Source organism: Mustela nivalis (assembly GCF_964662115.1).
Source record: "Mustela nivalis genome assembly, chromosome: 7".
In the NCBI taxonomy this organism is placed as follows: Eukaryota; Metazoa; Chordata; class Mammalia; order Carnivora; family Mustelidae; genus Mustela; species Mustela nivalis.
In genome coordinates, this window is record NC_139026.1 from 128,473,427 (window position 1) to 128,490,614 (window position 17,188).

The window sequence follows — 17,188 nt, forward strand, 5'->3', positions numbered from 1 at the left end:
AGGGGGCAGGTAGGGGTTAAGGCAGGGGTAAGGCAGACAGGGGAAAGCAGAGGTGACATTGCAGTTAGAGAAGGCTCCTCACTCTTCGGTGTGTTGGTGAACTTGAGCAGGACGGCCCTTCAGCCAGGTTAGTTGGGAATCTACTGTGTACTGTCCTGGATTTGGATTGGAAGGGCACTTACGAGCAGAAGTTGTGTGTGTGTGTGTGTGTGTGTGTGTGTGTGTGTGTGTGTGTGTGTTTTAACCCCTCTATTACCTTAGTCTAAACAAACCTCAGGCAGCAGATTCTATAGATTTTGCCCCTCCTGCCCCTTTGCTTCCATTTTACTGTTCAAACTCTAGTTCAAGTCATCCTTATTAGTCACCAGAATCTCTGTAATGGCTGCATTACTGATTTATCTAATTTACTGACAGGTAGCAAACTACCAAATTCATCTTCTAGGACCTATTATAGAAAAGTAGATCTGGCATCTTTCTTATTCAACACAATAATGATTTTTTTTTCCCCAAGCAACAGAATCTGACTTGGGTAAACTTAAGTAGAAACTAAGTTTGTTGAAAGGATTTGGGATAGTTCCAAAAATTTAATAGAATACTGAGAATCTAACACAGAAAAACAAGTGGGAAGCAAGTGAGATAAAGTACATCAGAGGGTAAAACTGGCTAATTCCACTGTCTTTGAAAACTTGCTTTGGAAACTGGTCTATCTACTCCCCTGTCATCACTCTGAATGATCTCTAACAGTCCCTGTGTCATTCTGTCAGAATTAAAATTGTTGTTTGGAAGCATACCCTTGACCAAGCCCATGCGTCAGGGTCCCTTAGGCTATGCTCTCATATCTAACCTCCACACCATCCCGGTCTGCATGATGGCCAGTTCTTTTTTTAATCATAATCAGTCTTGAATACTCTGAAGCATATGGACCAAATTATATAGTTAACCAAGAATAGTAAATTATCTGTCTGAACTCTAACAGAGAGAGGGGAAATAAAAGGGAAACTAATCAAAATACACAAATTCATACAAGTTACAAAGAAGAAAAATGCTTATAGGCTCTCAATTACCTACTAAATAAGTTTCATACCCTTTAGTACAACTCTTGTCTTATCTGTCTCTGTCTATGAAATAATACCTCAAAATAGCACCCCCTGCCTCTATCCAACTATGCCCGTAGTCTTCCACCTCCATGACTTTGGACCCACTACTTCTGTGGCTGGGAACGCCCTGCCTTTTACCTCCTCTTGTGTAAATGCTTTTCTACTTTGAAGGGCAGAGCAAAACCGCATTTTTCATGAATTTATCCTTGAAACTCCCCACAGGAAGCCAAACTCTGTTGCAGATTCTCTTAGCTTGAAGTTTACAGCTCTCCTATAATATAGTTTACATGGTGTTTTATGATATTCGTGGCTTATTTTCTGTCTTTTTTTTTTGGTCCATGTAAAAAATCATCATTGTCACTGTCTTGTTCTGGGTGTGTGTGTGTGTGTGTGTGTGTGTGTGTGTATGTGTGTGTGTGTGTTTTAATTTTAGTGAGAATGAGTGATCTTTAACTTTTAAGTTGAGAAAAATCTAAAATAAATTCCAAGTCAGCACATGATATAAAATAGACATTCATTTTATATCAGAAGTGATATAGTAATTATAGATAAATTATTTAAAACATGATTTTAATGTATGGTTCATTTTTATAATTTTGATTCAGTTAGTGAATCATGAGCCTAATTTTAAAATGAGCACTGGTGATTACCAAAAAAGCTGAAAGAAAATGGTAACCAGTGAACCCCAGTTCACTTTTGGCTTAGAGAATATTATTAGACTTTAAATTTATTCTTGTGGGTTATGAAGCCCTCACAGTTTATCAAAGGATGGGATAATTCCTTTTTACTGAAGGCAGGAACATTAAATTTAAAGGAAAAACAAAACAAAACACAAGAACCAGAAAATGGCTTTAAAAACTAAGACCAGGCAGGCTTATGCCAACAAGACCTGGGTTCTCCCTTGCCTATGTTTGGAGAAGCTTGCATGTTATACTCTGAAATGGTTCTTACTTGATTTCTTACTTATTATCAGGCTGGAAGGAATTTTGTTAAATTAGGGGGAAAGTTCCAAATGAAAACCATGAAAAACTCAGTCCCGTTATGAACCATACTCCGTTAGGTTGGCTGGATTTGACAAGTACCTCCCTTTGAACCTGAAGATAAGCCACAGGTTATTGTTCTAACTCTGTCTTAAAGGTGAATGCTTTTACGTGAGCACTGATACTAGCACATAAACATACATATTTCTGTATGTATGGCCTATAATATAAACATAATATATATTTTAATGCATAAGTAATATAACATCTATATAAAACAAAACATGTTGTAGTAATATAGCCATTTCTCTAACATATGAAAGCAGTAATCAACTCCTAAATTCCTAGTCATGTTTGGAAATTATCATAACCTTTGCTAAATCCTTTCTTTTCACTCAGAAATAGGGCCAACTGTTTTACCAGGCCAAGTGTGTCTGAGACATTCTGGGAGTTTTTCATTGCCAAGATCTATCTGGCTCTGTTTTGTTCTCTTGGGGTATTAGAGTCTACTTTTATCATGGTTTTCCTAATTCCCTGGAACACATATGTTGTTACCTAGAAAACATCCAGACTTTATGAAAACAAGTTTGTTTGTTTGTTTGTTTGTTGCCTAAGAAATAGAATAAAAAAGTGACACTGCTTCACTAAAAACACACACACATCCACAAACTGTGTTAAGAAGATTTTTTTAAATTAAAAATCAAGTGACTTCAACAATTCTCATAACAGTTTTTCTGATAACATCTTATTGGCCTGTGACAACATTTTACCCAGAAATGACTGGTTACTCTCTCTGAGAATAGTTGGAAGTGACAGAAATAGAAAACAACAAAAACAAATAAAACACAACTTTCATGGCTTAATGAAGAATAAATGGGTTCATTCATATGAGTTATTTTCACTAACAAACTTGCTCAAAACAGAAAACATGAGGTTAGGGAAATAACCAGGTTTTGGTAAAAACAGCTCTAAAGAAATGACAGTTGTTTCTGCCTGGTGGAGCAAATGATTGATCAATTAGGAAGTAAGTCCAAGTTCTAGAATATCCAGACTTTGCTGTTTGCCCCTTCTTGTCTTTCTGATTGTAATATAATTAACATAATGTTAGTCTTTCCTTCTGTAGAATCCCATATGGGCAAGATAACCCAATATACTTCAAAGTAATCACTTTTAATCATTTCATCAGAGAGGGAAAAATTAATCTTAAAAATTATGCATTTTTTTAAAATAATAATAATCGCATACAACACTCTGAGCTTAGAGGTGAGCTACTGATTAATATTTCTCAAAAGTTAATATTGATTAAATTAAACATAGCTCTATTTTTCTCTGTCTCCAGCGCCAGTGGCCTATTAACTGGAAGTGATGGCATCACAGCCATTTTTTTCTGGTTGGGTCATAGAAGTAGTCAAGACACTTCAGCTGAGAGATCTCTGAAAGACCACCATAGAATTCTGCTTGACCCCTGAGTGGTCTTCTCTACCACCTGCCTCAGTACATCATCCATCTGTTCTTTGGCCTTCCTAAGACTTGTACAGCAGGTGTTTCTTAAGTGTGTATGAAATTGAACAATCTTCTCTCACTGCAGATTGCTTTAAACTCTTTCGATTCCCTTCAGTGCCTGTATTTCTGGTGTGTGATGGAGAGATAGCTTCCTACTCTCCATCTCAAGCCTTCTATGCTTAGACAAAAATCTAATAATTGATTGGTGCCAAAATACTCAAAATTTCTGTAAGTAAAAGCTTGCCAACAACATTTTCTTTCCTGGTCCTTTCCCAGCCAGCAAAGAGTATAACACCATCATATCTGAAATGTTCATTATTTCCTCTGCAATTATAGGCTTAAGAGGGAGAACATGGGTGAGGCTGAGTCAGGCATCAGGACAGTGGTACTTCAGCCCTTAATCCTGTAAAGCATTGGAGAACCATTTTTTTGAGCAGGAGTCTTCCTTTGGGGAATGTAACCTGGAAGCAATATGAAGCATGAATTTAAAAAGGAATGTATTTAAGAATAATGGCCCTAAAATTAGAAATCAAGAGTTCAGCATTGGGGGATTTTTTTTTTTTTCACTATTCAATAAAGTTGCAGTTAATGTGGGCCAGAGCTACCAAGTGAACAACAGCAGTCAATTAGGTCAAGTGCGCAACCTGGTCCAACACGGAGCATAGCTAAGGCCACACCAGCATAGATATGTCCGACCAGGAACTGTCACACCATCTGGAAATGATAAAATAGGAATGAATCGGTTAATCCACTAGGGTCTGTCTGGGCTCCAGGCTTCATGACAAGAAAGAAATGACCAGCAACATTTTATATATGTTCCCACATTCACACACGTTTTAGATTATTTGAGGTTAGTTGATGGCAGAAAATTCTTCATTTATGCAATGTCAGCCATTTACATTACCATCACTGTTTTTCCTTTAGGAAGGAGTTGGCCATAATTGTGGCAAACGTTGATGTGGAGTAAAAGGGATCACTCTTTGGGGGCCTCTGAATTAGGTCCTGTTTCCTCAACTCTTGATGTTCCCTAAATGTATTCCTGATTTTCTTTTAAGCCTGTGACCTCCGTAAGAGCTGGGGGGCGGGAGCGGGAACTAGGGCAGTAGAGTACTCCCCCCTCCATAGCCTTGTGTGCGCTTCCCTTCTGGTGCCCATCACCCACCGCCCCCCCCCCCCCCCCCGTCACTAGCGAAAAGCTCTGTGCTTTCAAACCACCCACCGATGTGCGCGAGTACATGCGTGCATACGGGTGAACACACGGTATTTGCACAAATGCACATACACACATTCTACGTATGTCTGTATACATTTTGAAATTCATTCAGCTTTCTTCTATATTTATTATAGCTTAGCCTTGAGTGGCTGCAGCTCTTCCCTTTGAAAATAATGATGCCTTTCTATTTGGCATCTGTTCTCAGGCCCTTATCAGCTTCCATGCTGGATCCAACTTCTGGAAGCTTTTAGATTTCCCTGACTTTGGTCTCTTCTGTCAGACTTTTGACGTTTCTCGTTTGTGTAGCCCTTCTGACAAGCCGTGTAAGCCCTCCTGACTTCTCACATACGCTGCATGCGGCCCAGACGTCTCTGTGTGACCCCTACCCTTCTGTTTCTCTTTAGTCCAAACAGAGGTCACATTCCATCTTTCCAGGAATATTTAAGCTATTAGATATGGAAATTAAAGTAGATCAAAATGATTCTCTTAAGAGTCCAAACTAGAGATAACCATTATTAATGAAAAAAGAAATGAATATTTTTATACTTTATGAAGGTCCTTCAGGAAACATAAAATTATAACTCAAAATAGCCTCAAACCAAGAGTTCTAAAGAATTAAAATTAAATATATACGTGTGTGCGTGAGTGTATATATATAATTAAATATATATATACACACATTTATAACCGATATATTTTACAGTGAGCGTTTAACCATTTATGTCTTTAAATATGGCAATATTTGGCAACAGCTTACTTCCTGCTCTTTAAAACTGAACTTCCTTGTGCATATTTTTTTTCCTTTCAAAACAGGCAATCAATTTTGCCTTCACTAAGCATATTAATCATAAAGATAAAAATCCATCTGATTATCCTTGGGACTCTCGGCTCTTATTAAATTTATATGAAAATTATAAGAATGTTTCACTGTGTTTCGCTGTAAATTTTCAGTATGAAGTAGTTTTTATTGGTATGAGAAAGATATTTCAATTGCTTCCCAAACTGAGTGACCAAGGAAGTTCAACATCCTGTAGGACAAAAGAAATACCCCCAAATATTAGGAATTATAACTGCGTGTAGAACATAGAATGAAGCAGACTGTGGTGTTCAGAAGAATGTCTTAGTTACTGGGAATTTGAATGTTAGTTAACAGTGTCAGTTCACTTTTATCCCAGGTGTTTTGTTTTTGTTTTTTCTACCATATCCTGAGATTTATTGCAAAACCAAAAGGGCAGATTTATTCATAAAGAGAGCGTGGTCTGTCAAAGTCCTTAATGTAAAAATCCCATAAACCTTCTGAAGCAATTGGTAAAAACCCATAGTGTCAGTATGAATGTAGGATAGTTTTAGTTGCTAAATTATAGATTTACTAAAATACATTGGAAGGTTATTTTTGAGAGAACTTCTTGGTTTCTATTTTTCTGGTCTACCCTGTTTCATGGCTAATTAAATCAATGGACATAGTCATTTAGTCAGTGCATTCGTTATTTTATCCATTTTGGTCATTTCACTGCGTATTATCAAGGAAAGTAAAACTACTATTATAAACCATTCCCTTATTATTCATCCACTTAAGAAATATTGAGCCCACACTTCACCTGTGCTCCCTTGGACATTAAGATGTCACTGTATTTTCAAACAAAGGTCAAAACTTCACCTCTGGTTTGGATTGTCCAGACTCCATGTGAAATGACCACTCTGAACAAAAACCGGGCAGAGACTTGGCAAGTAGGTGGTCGCAGCGATGCACCTGCCCTTTTTTGATGGCTCTAGAATAGCTTCCATGGTGGGATTTTTCACTGGTTTCAGAACCACTCTTGTCAAAACAAACGACCATACAAATCCCCTGTACTCTAAAGCAGCATGTCTTAACCTGTTTTCTACTGAAACACACCAAAGTAAATGCCCGTGTGCTTCCCGCTCTCCTCATGCAGCAAAGACAAGAGGGCGGTGACGTCAGCACACTTTGTGATGCCGGCTGTACCCCGCACCCCTCCCCCGCCCTGGACTTCCTCTCCCCTTGGAGGAATCATCCTTGGCAGGAGGTAGCGCGGGGGCATAGCTTTACTGTTGGGACAGCCTTGCATTGGCTTTAACATACAGAGAGTAAATCAGTTGCAGACTGCAGCAGGAGATTCACCTCATTATTGATCTCAGCACCCGTTAGACTTGGAATTCATTTGAGACACTTTCCCCTATGGTTAATAGGAGATAGTGTGTGTGTATGCGTGTATGCATGTGCAATTGCACCAGGTGTGTGTGTGTGTGTTTGCGCGCACATGTACAAGTGCACCAGGCTTGCCCACTGGCCTCTGGCTTCCTCCTGCCCCAACCTCAGGTCCACCCAATACCTCTCATCAGATACAGCCTGAGGGATGGTGACTTAACCACAAGTACCTTTAAGTTGAACCGTGAATCTTATTGTTAAAATGAGCACCATTCTCCTGAAGTATCTTTTTTCCTGCTCCTGTCTCTCCCTGTCACAGTCTCCACCATATGTGCAACCTTCTCTCTCTCCTACTTTCTTTTACTTTCATCTATGCTGACGGAGCCCTTCGGGATATATGGAAAGGACACTGTGAGCCCTGAATGTGCTATTTTAGCTCACCTTCCTGGTGGAGGTCTTTGTTCTGCTCTGGCCATGTTGTTATGCAGTGAACAGCAATGCACATTTCCAACAGAGCATGCCAGACTTGGGACCGATCTGGCACTTGTCTCCTTGTGTGTTCACTGGCCTCGCACTTTATTTTGTTTCATTTTTTAAGAAGATTTTATTTATTTATTTGACAGAGAGAAAGATCAGAAGTAGACAGAGAGGCAGGCAGAGAGAGAGGGGGAAGCAGGCTCCCTGCTGAGCAGCGAGCCCGATGTGGGACTCGAACCCAGGACCCTGGGATCATGACCTGAGCCGAAAGCACACGCTTAACCCACTGAGCCACCCAGGCACCCCTGGCCTGCACTTTAGTTCCCCTGGTTTTAAACAACCTGCCTAAGTGGCTCACTGGGCCTGGTAAATAATGGGTCAGTGTGCTTGGCCTGTGTACTCTATATTTTTCATCATATTGTGTACTTTATTTTTTATTAAGATTTGATTGATTGATTGATTGATTGATTGGAGAGAAACAGAGAGTGCACATGGCGGAGGAGCAGAGGGAGAGGGACAAGCAGACCCAGCGCCGAGTGCGGAGCCCCACACAGAGCTCAGTCCCACAACCCTGAGATCATGACCTGAGCTAAAAATCAGACATTAAACACTTAACCGAATGAGCCACCCAGGTGCCCTGAAAGCATTGTGTACTTTTTTTTTCCTTCTCAATTATTTGTTTTTTTAATTTTTAATTTTTTATAAACATATAATATTTTTGTCCCCAGGGGTACAGGTCTGTGAATCGCCAGGTTTACACACTTCACAGCACTCACCAAAGCACATACCCTCCGCAATGTCCATAATCCGACCCCCTTCTCCCAACCCCCCTCCCCCCAGCAACCCTCAGTTTGTTTTGTGAGATAAGAGTCACTTATGGTTTGTCTCCCTCCCAATTCCATATTGTTTCATTCATTCTTCTCCTACCCACCCTGATATGAGGAAGTGGTGATGCAACATGGGGGCTTAAGCATTGTGTACTTTAAATGTTGAATTTCAGAAGGGATCTGGAGAAACTAGAACATAGAAATTTCAGAAGCAGAACATCAAATATGAGTTACAGGCTAGCATACAGATTCTGAGGTATATTGTCGCTGCTTTCTCTTAGACGATGCTTTCTTGCTGTGTGCTCACAAGGTGGAGGGGCCAAAAGTTATTTTGATCTCTGTGGGGGCTCTACCCTCATGAGCTAATCACTTCTCGAAGGCCCCACCTCCAGATTTCATCACATTCCAGGGTGTGAAACTGGGGCAAGGGGACACAAACATTCAGTCTGTGGCATGACACGTAGCCACTATTACAGTGTCGTACAGAAGAATTTCTCCGCTCTAAAGTCCCCTACGCGCCACTCATTTATCTCCTCCCCCAACCCCTGGCCACCACTGAGCATTTTTCTGTCTCCACAGTTTTGCATTTTCCAGAATATCATATAGTTAGAATCTGGCAATACTTAGCCTTTTCAGATTGACTATTTTTTTTTTCATTCAGTAATCTGTGTTTAAGATGATGCTGAGAATATTCTGGTTATAAAAAAAAACAATTAATACTGTTCATTTTTTACAGGACTGTATGACAAAGATATCACCTCTAATGATTAGCTGACTCCACGGGTGACACCCATGAATAAATACATTTATTAAAATTTTAGGAACACTTTCTTAACATCTCGAAGGGATTTTGCGGCAGATCGCGTTGAATTCAGAAGATAAATTTGCCACGTCTTCCCAGAGTGCTCATTTCATTTGAATACCTGGAGGAAGTTTTTTATATTAGAAAAAAGCACGGATATATTCTGTAGTAGAATAGAGAATTTTCATTAGATAAAACAAGAGACTTAAGAGAAATGCTGAGCGTGTGGAGAACTGCTTCTGGCTAAGAGCCTATTTAGACTCCCCTAGAGATGCAAGTTCGTGTTCCTCTTGCATCAGAAATACTTCAGTGGAAAATTTAAGAAGTGATTCAGAGGAATTCGGTTAAAAACAAGATACATTTTGGTGGTTAGAGAGTATCTTAGGTCGGGTTCCCAGGGAAGTGGACCCCGAGTCACTGATTCCTATGCAGAAAGCTGACTAGAAATCCTCCCAGCAGCAAGCCCCGTGAAGCCAAGGGAGTGGGACTGGGCAGAGGGACGGTAGGGGACGAGGCAGGCGCGGTAGGGGTCTCAGCCCATGTCACCGGGCTCTGGAACCACACTGGCCCTTTCAGAGATGTGCCTCACTGAGGCCCAGTGCACCAGTCAGTGAATGGAGCTGTTTCCTGGAGGAAGTTCCCGGGGCCGGACTCAGCTGTGAGCTGTCTGAAAACCTCCCGACATCTATGGTTTAGAATGCCTTGATCTTGGTCGAGGAACCCGGGCTGCCCACGACAGAGTCCACAAAAGCTAGCACAAGTCCACCAACTTCCTTGTAAAGAAGGACCTAGAATGAGTGAGTTCTGTATACCTTTTCCTGTAAAGAATTCTAAAATAATGGAATCACTATCTCCCAGTGAAAGAGATTATTTTATATTTGTGTATCCAATGTAAAGAAAAATGTAAAGGAACACACACACCCCCTTCTGAACAGGAGAGAAGTATAAGGAATTTGTTCCTGTCTTGGAATATGGATAATTAATTCCTTCATGGTTTTTTTCAGTTCATAAAGATAAAAGTTCAATGCATAAAATATTTTAGAAAAAAAAAATCAAATTAAGAATGTCTGCCTTAAATGTGAGATTAATCTAGTGGGGGTGTGTGTGTGTGTAAAGGTATAAAAAATTAAATGCAATTTTTTTTCTAAGTTCGAGTTTCTGACGTACTCGTGGGAGCATACAACTCTCTCTGCTGCTCTGACCTGTTAGTCGTTACGTAAGGACAAGGTAGCAGTGTCTCCAGTTCAATATGCTGGTTTCCGTGGAAGGTTCCCTCAAATATATGGCTTTCCCCACAGAGTTTGAGTCTAAATATATCCCAGATATATTACCACTAGTGAGTGAATCAGGGGGAAGAGGAAGTGTCAGATTTTGTTTTTGTTTTTGTTTTTTTAATAAATTCACATCACCATCCTAATGCATAAAACAAATAATTCTTATATATATTATATAATTAATTAAATTCTTATATAATCTCACATATATTACATTAATATATAATCTACATCTGATATATAATTATGTAATTATAATTATATCACATATATATTCTTTTCATTTTATTTTATTTCTTTTCAGTGTTCCAGAATTCATTGTTTTTTAATGTAGCATACCCAATGCTCCATGCAATATGTGCCCCCCATAATACCCACCACCAGGCTCACCCAACCTCCCACTCCCCTCCCTTTCAAAACCCTCAGTTTGTTTCTCAGAGTCCATAGTCTCTCATGGTTTGTCTTCCCCTCCAATTTCCCTCAACTCCCTTCTCCTCTCCATCCCCCAATGTCTTCTGTGTTATTCCTTATGCTCCACAAGTAAGTGAAACCATACGATAATGACTCTCTGCTTGACTTATTTCACTCAGCATAATCTCCTCCAGTCCCGTCCATACGGCTACAAAAAGGTATTCATCTTCCTGATGGAGGCATAATACTCCATTGTATATATGAACCACATCTTCCTTATCCATTTGTCCATTGAAGGGCATCTTAGTTCTTTCCACAGTCTAGAGACCGTGGCCATTGCTGCTATGAACATTGGGTACAGATGGCCCTTCTTTTCACTACACCTGTATTGTTGGGGTAAATATCCAGTAGTGCAATTGCAGGGTCATAAGGAAGCTCTATTTTAAATTTCTTGAGGAATCTCCGCACTGTTTTCCAAAGTGGCTGCACCCGCTTGCATTCCCACCAATAGTTTAAGAGGGTTCCCCTTTCTCCACATCCTCTCCCAACACATGTTATTTACTGTCTTGTTAATTTTGGCCATTCTGCCTGGTGTAAGGTGGTATCACAATGTGGTTTTGATTTGAATCTCCCTGATGGCTATGATGATGAATATTTTTTCATGTGTCTGTTACCCATTTGTGTGTCTTCTTTGGAGAAGTGTCTGTTCATGTCTTCTGCCTATTTTTTGACATAATTATCTGTTTTGTGTGTGTTGTTTGGGGAGATCTTTATAAATCTTGGATATCAGCCCTTTGTCTGTAGTGCCATTTGTGAATATCTTCTCCCATTCTGTGGGTTGCCTCTCTATTTTATTGACTGTTTCCTTTGCTGTGCAGAAGCTTTTGATCTTGATGATGTCCCAAAAATAAATTTTCACTTTTGTTTTTTTCTTTGCCTTTGGAGACATATCTTGAAAGAAGTGGCCGATGTTGAAGAGTTTACTGCCTATGTTTTCCTCTAGGATTTTGATAGATTCCTGCATCACATTGAGGTCTTGTATCCATTTCAAGTTTATCTTTGTGTATGGTGTAAGAGAATGGTCGGGTTTCATTCTTCTACACATAGCTGTCCAATTTTCCCAGCACCACTTATTGTAGAGACTCTTTTTTCCACTGTGTTTTTTTTTTTTTTTTTCCTGCTTTGTCAAAGATTATTTGACCATAGAGTTGAGGGTCCATATCCAGGCTCTCTACTCTGTTCCACTGGTCTATGTGTCTGTTTTTGTGCTGGTACCAAGCTGTCTTAGTGATCACAGCTTTGTAGTAAAGCTTGAATTCAGGCAACATGATGCCCCAGTTTTGTTTTTCTTTTTCAACATTTCATTAGCAATGTGGGGTCTCTTCTGTTTCCATACAAATTATAGGATTGTTTGTTCCAGCTCTTTGAAAAATGTCAGTGGAATTTTGATTGGGATGGCACTGAACGTATAGATGGCTCTAGCAAGTATAGACCTTTTTACAATGTGTATTCTTCTGATCCATGAGCATGGAATGGTCTTCCATCTTTTTGTGTCTTCTTCAATTTCTTCTATAAGTGTTGTGTAGTTTCTCGAGGACAGATTCTTTACCTCTTTGGTTAGGTTTATTCCCACGTGTCTTATGGTTCTTGGTGCTCTAGTAGCTGGAATTTCCCTTTCTATATTTTCATTTTTAGTGTATAAGAAAGCAACTGATTTCTGTACATTGATTTTGTATTGTATCCTGCCATATTACTGAATTGCTGTATGAGTTCTAGTAGTTTAGGTGTGGAGCCTTTTGGGTTTTCCATATAAAGTATCATGTCATCTGCAAAGAGAGAAAGTTTAACTTCTTCCTGGCCAGTTTGAATACCTTTTATTTCTTTTTGTTGTCTGATTGCTATTGCTAGGGCTTCTAGTACTATATTGAACAACAGTGGCAAGAGTGGACATCCTTGTCATGTTCCTAATCCCACATATATGTGGGAGCATATAACTCTCTATGCTGCTCTCACCTGTCAGTCGCTAAATAAGAACAAGGTAGCAGAGTCTCCAGTTCAATATGCTGGTTTCCATGGAAGGTTCCCTCAGATATATGGCTTTCCCCACAGAATTTGAGTCTAAATATATCCTAGATATATTACCTCTAGTGAGAGAATCGGGGAAGAGGAAGTGTCAGATTCTGTTTTTTTTTTCTTAATAAGTCACATCATCATCTTAATGCATAAAACAAATCATTCTTATATAATTATATAATTAATTACCATTCTTACGTAATCTCACATATATTACATATAATATGTAATCTATATCACATATAATTATGTAATTTTTATATCATATACTATATAAGATATAATATATAATTTTACATATAATTTAAATAATTTATGAGTAAAATTTGTTTTAAGATGTAAAGAATACAAAACTATTCCTGAACTGGTCCCCACTATTATGTATTTTTTTTCTCTCTTGATATACAAGAGAGATGAGTCGCCCATCAACTACTGTCAGAGAGACAGTACGAAGTATCAGGACCATTCTACTAGTAATGTTCCAGCAAATTAGTGCACTTCGATATATTCTCATGTATTTCTGGCCTCTGGAAATTGCAACAAGTTAACAGTCTTTTTTTCATGCTTTAGGTTTTGACTGAGAGCTAATTTTAACCATTTCTGCAGAATAGTTTCATGTGCTAATAATTTATTAAACTAGTATTGTGTCTTTGGGCCCTTGAAATTTATGGGCTTCTGGGTCTTCATTTGTAAAAGAAGTTGGTTTGGGTTTGAACCACATTATCTTCAGGATGCCTGCTAGTGCAATATCTTGTCATCCAGTATGACTTTGTAGGCACTTTACATATGATAGCATGTGACCTTTGAGCTGTCATCAAGACCCAGGGGCAGAGAGGAGTGTGATAGAGCCATGGCAGAGGTCTGCTTCTGTGACCCCGCCCTAACCAGGGCCTCAGGAGCCAAATTTCCCAAGTGGAACCACAGAATGTTTATTAATTCCCTACTGGTAGGATGACAATTCCCTTCACAAAATTTGAAAATTGTGAATGCAGCTTCCCAAAATGCTTACCTGACTGCATAAAATATATTTACTCTCGAGGAAAATCTGATTTAGTGGTCAAATTTAAGACCGATGAACCAATATTTCTTCTTTAATTTGAAAGTGTTTTTTTTTTTTTTAAGAATGTCGTTTCTGAGGTTAAGAGACATCTTCTCTAATAGCACTTGGATGTTTTGTAGAGCTCCTATCATTCCTAATTGAAGATTAATTTACTTAAATTACCATAATTTTTCATTTTTACCCAGAAATAAATGTATCCTATAATGTTTCAACAATGGACAGAGCAATAATTCTCCTCATACGGAAATGACTTGCTTTCTGTTTAGGTCCTGTGGCACCCCGGCCATCAGCCTGTGAAGCCAATCAATTTTCTTGTATCTACACACTCCAGTGCGTCCCTCTCTCGGGGAAATGTAACGGTCAGGAAGATTGCATAGATGGCTCTGACGAAATGGATTGTTCTCTCAGCCCTGCTCCTCAGCACTGTGGTGAAATGGAGTTCCAGTGCTTGAGCGACGAGTGTATCCCGTCCCTCCTGCTATGCGATGGAGTGCCCGACTGTCACTTTAATGAAGATGAATCCGGCTGCTGTGAGTTATTTTCACTAACTCGGTATGCCAGGGAAGAAAGGCAGTTTGGAAATTATAAAGAGAGCTGGACGGGTGAAACAAGGTTCTCTAGAGTCTTACCGTGATTTTCTCATCAGTAACATAGTTGCTTGTATTATGTTGCTAAACAAAGCGTGTAGGCCTTGCTTAGCATTTTTTAAATTAACTTATAATGTATTATTTGTTCCAGGGGTATAGGTCTGTGATTCATTCAGTCTTGCATAGCACCCAGCACTCACCACAACACATACCCTCCCCAATGTCCATCACCCAGTCACTCCATCCCCCCAAAACCCCCTTCCCTCCAGCAACCCTTGGTTTGTTTCCTGAGATTAAGTGTCTCCCTCTGTTGTTCCATCTTAGTTTGTTTTTTCCTCTCTTCCCCTATGACCCTCTCTCTGTTTCTCAAATTCCTCAAATGAGTGAGAACATGTGATAATTGCCTTTCTCTGATTGACTTATTTGACTTAGCATAATACCCTCTGGTTCCATCCATGTTGTTGCAAATAGCAAGAGTTCATTTTTGATGGCTGCATACTATTTCATCATATCTATATCTATATATAAATATATAGATATATCACATTTTCGTTATCCATTCATCTGTCAGTGAGCATCTGGACTCTTTCCAGATTTTGGCTATTGTGGACATTGCTACTATAAACATTCATGTACACATGCCCTTTCGGATCACTACATTTGTATCTTTGGGGTAAATACCCAGTAGTGCAATTGCTGGGTCATAGGCTTGCTCTATTTTCAACTTTTTGAGGAGCCTCCATTCTGTTTTCCAGAGTAGCTGCACCAGCTTGCGCTCCCTTGAAGAGTGTAGGAAGGTTCCCCTTTCTCTGCCTCCTCGCCAGCATCTGTCATTTCCTGACTTAATAATTTTAGCCATTCTGACTGGTGTGAGGTGGTATCTCACTGTGGTTTTGATTTGTATTTCCCTGTGAAATACAAGTGATGTCCAAAGTAGCCAATCAGTATGGCTGTTGTCCACAATAGCTAAACTATGGAAAGGGCCCAGATGTCCATCGACAGATGAATGGATGAATAGTGCCATATAAGCACTATTTCATGTGTCTGTTGGCCATTTGGATGTCTTCTTTGCAGAAATGTCTGTTATGTCTTCTGCCCGTTTCTTGATTGGAGTATTTGCTCTTTGGGTGTTGAGTTTAAGTTCTTTATAGATTTTTGATTTTTGGATACTAGCCTTTTATCTGATATGTCATTTGCAAATATCCTCTCCCATTCTGTTTAGTTGTCTTTTGGTTTTACTATTTCCTTTGCTGGGTTTACCAGCAATGCTGGGCTTTCCAGCATTTCTGGAAACATACTGTTTGTAGTCACACTAATCTCTGTTAAACTTACCTGATTTCCTTTTTTATTTACATCTGAGCCATTCATGTGGAGAATGCGCCTATGTATTTTTTATCTTTTTTGTTGTTGCTATTACCGTGTGCCACCATGCAAAATTGTTAACAGTATTATGGACTACATTTCCTATGCTGTACTTTTCATCGCCATGACTTATTTATTTTATAACTGGAAGTTTGTACCTCTTAATCCCCTTGAATGATTTTGTTCACCCCACAACCCCTCTCCCCTCTGGCAGCCACCAGTTTGTTCTCTGTGTTTGTGATTCTGTTTCAGTTTTTGCTTGTTTTTAAGATTACGCATTGGAGTGAAAACATATGGTATAAGTCCTTCTTTGTCTGACTTAACTCACTTAGCATAATACCCTCTCCATCCATTTATACTGTCACAAGTGGTAGGATTTCATTCTCTTTTCTTGGCTATATAATATTCCATTGTGTGTGTATGTATGTATGAATGTGTGTGTGTGTGTGTGTATATCTCATTTTCTTTATCCATTCATATATTGATGGATGCTTGATTTCCATATCTTGGATATTATAAATAAGGCAATAAACATAGGAAGGCATTATATCTTTTTGAATTAGTGTTTTGTTTTCTTTGTACAAATACTCAGATGTGGAATTTCTAGATCATCTGGGTAGTTCTGTTTTTAATTTTTTTAAGGAACCACTGTAGTATTTCTCGTTTTTATTGTTTATTTTTGTTTTATTTTTATTGCTGCACCATTTTACATTCTTACCAATAGTACACACGTGTTCCTTTTTCTCTACATGCTAAACACTTGTCCCTTCCTTTCTTTGACACTAGCCATTCCTACAAGTGTGAGGTGATATCTCTTTGTAGTTTTGATTTGTATCTGATGATAAATGATGTTGAGCAAATTTTCATGTTTCTGTTGGCCATCTGGTTGTCTTCTTTGAAAAAAAATCTCTTCAGGTCCTCTGCCCATTTTTTTTTTTAAGATTTTATTTATTTATTTGACAGACAGAGATCACAAGTAGGCAGAGAGGCAGGCAGAGAGAGAGGGGGAAGCAGGATCCCTGATGAGCAGAGAGCCAGATGTGGGGCTTGATCCCAGGACCCTGGGATCGTGACCTGAGCGGAAAGCAGAGGCTTTTACCCACTGAGCCACTCAGGTGCCCCTCTCTGCCCATTTTTAGTTAGATTATGTGTGTGTGGGTAAGTGTGTGTGCAGTTGTTTGTTTTGGATAATAAGCTCTGATCAGGTATACCATTTGCAAATACCTTTTCCCATTAATAAGGTTTTGTTGTTGTTGTTTTTTATTTTATTTATTTATTTATTTATTTATTTTTTTAAGTTTTGCTGATAGTTTCTTTGTGTAAAAGCTTTTTAGTTTCATGTACTCCAAATGGAT

General features: G+C 39.0%; 1 protein-coding gene across 1 annotated transcript in view; it reads left to right on the forward strand.

Annotated features, from left to right (window-relative positions):
- The window catches only part of MALRD1 (MAM and LDL receptor class A domain containing 1), a gene marked incomplete at its 5' end in the record, with an annotated part of 779,396 nt that overhangs the window by 613,264 nt on the left and 148,944 nt on the right, over window positions 1-17,188 (forward strand). Inside the window, one exon of the mRNA XM_082742491.1 lies at window positions 14,151-14,414. Within this exon, the coding sequence (XP_082598617.1) occupies window positions 14,151-14,414 (264 nt within the window). The remainder of the gene's footprint in view (window positions 1-14,150; window positions 14,415-17,188) is intronic.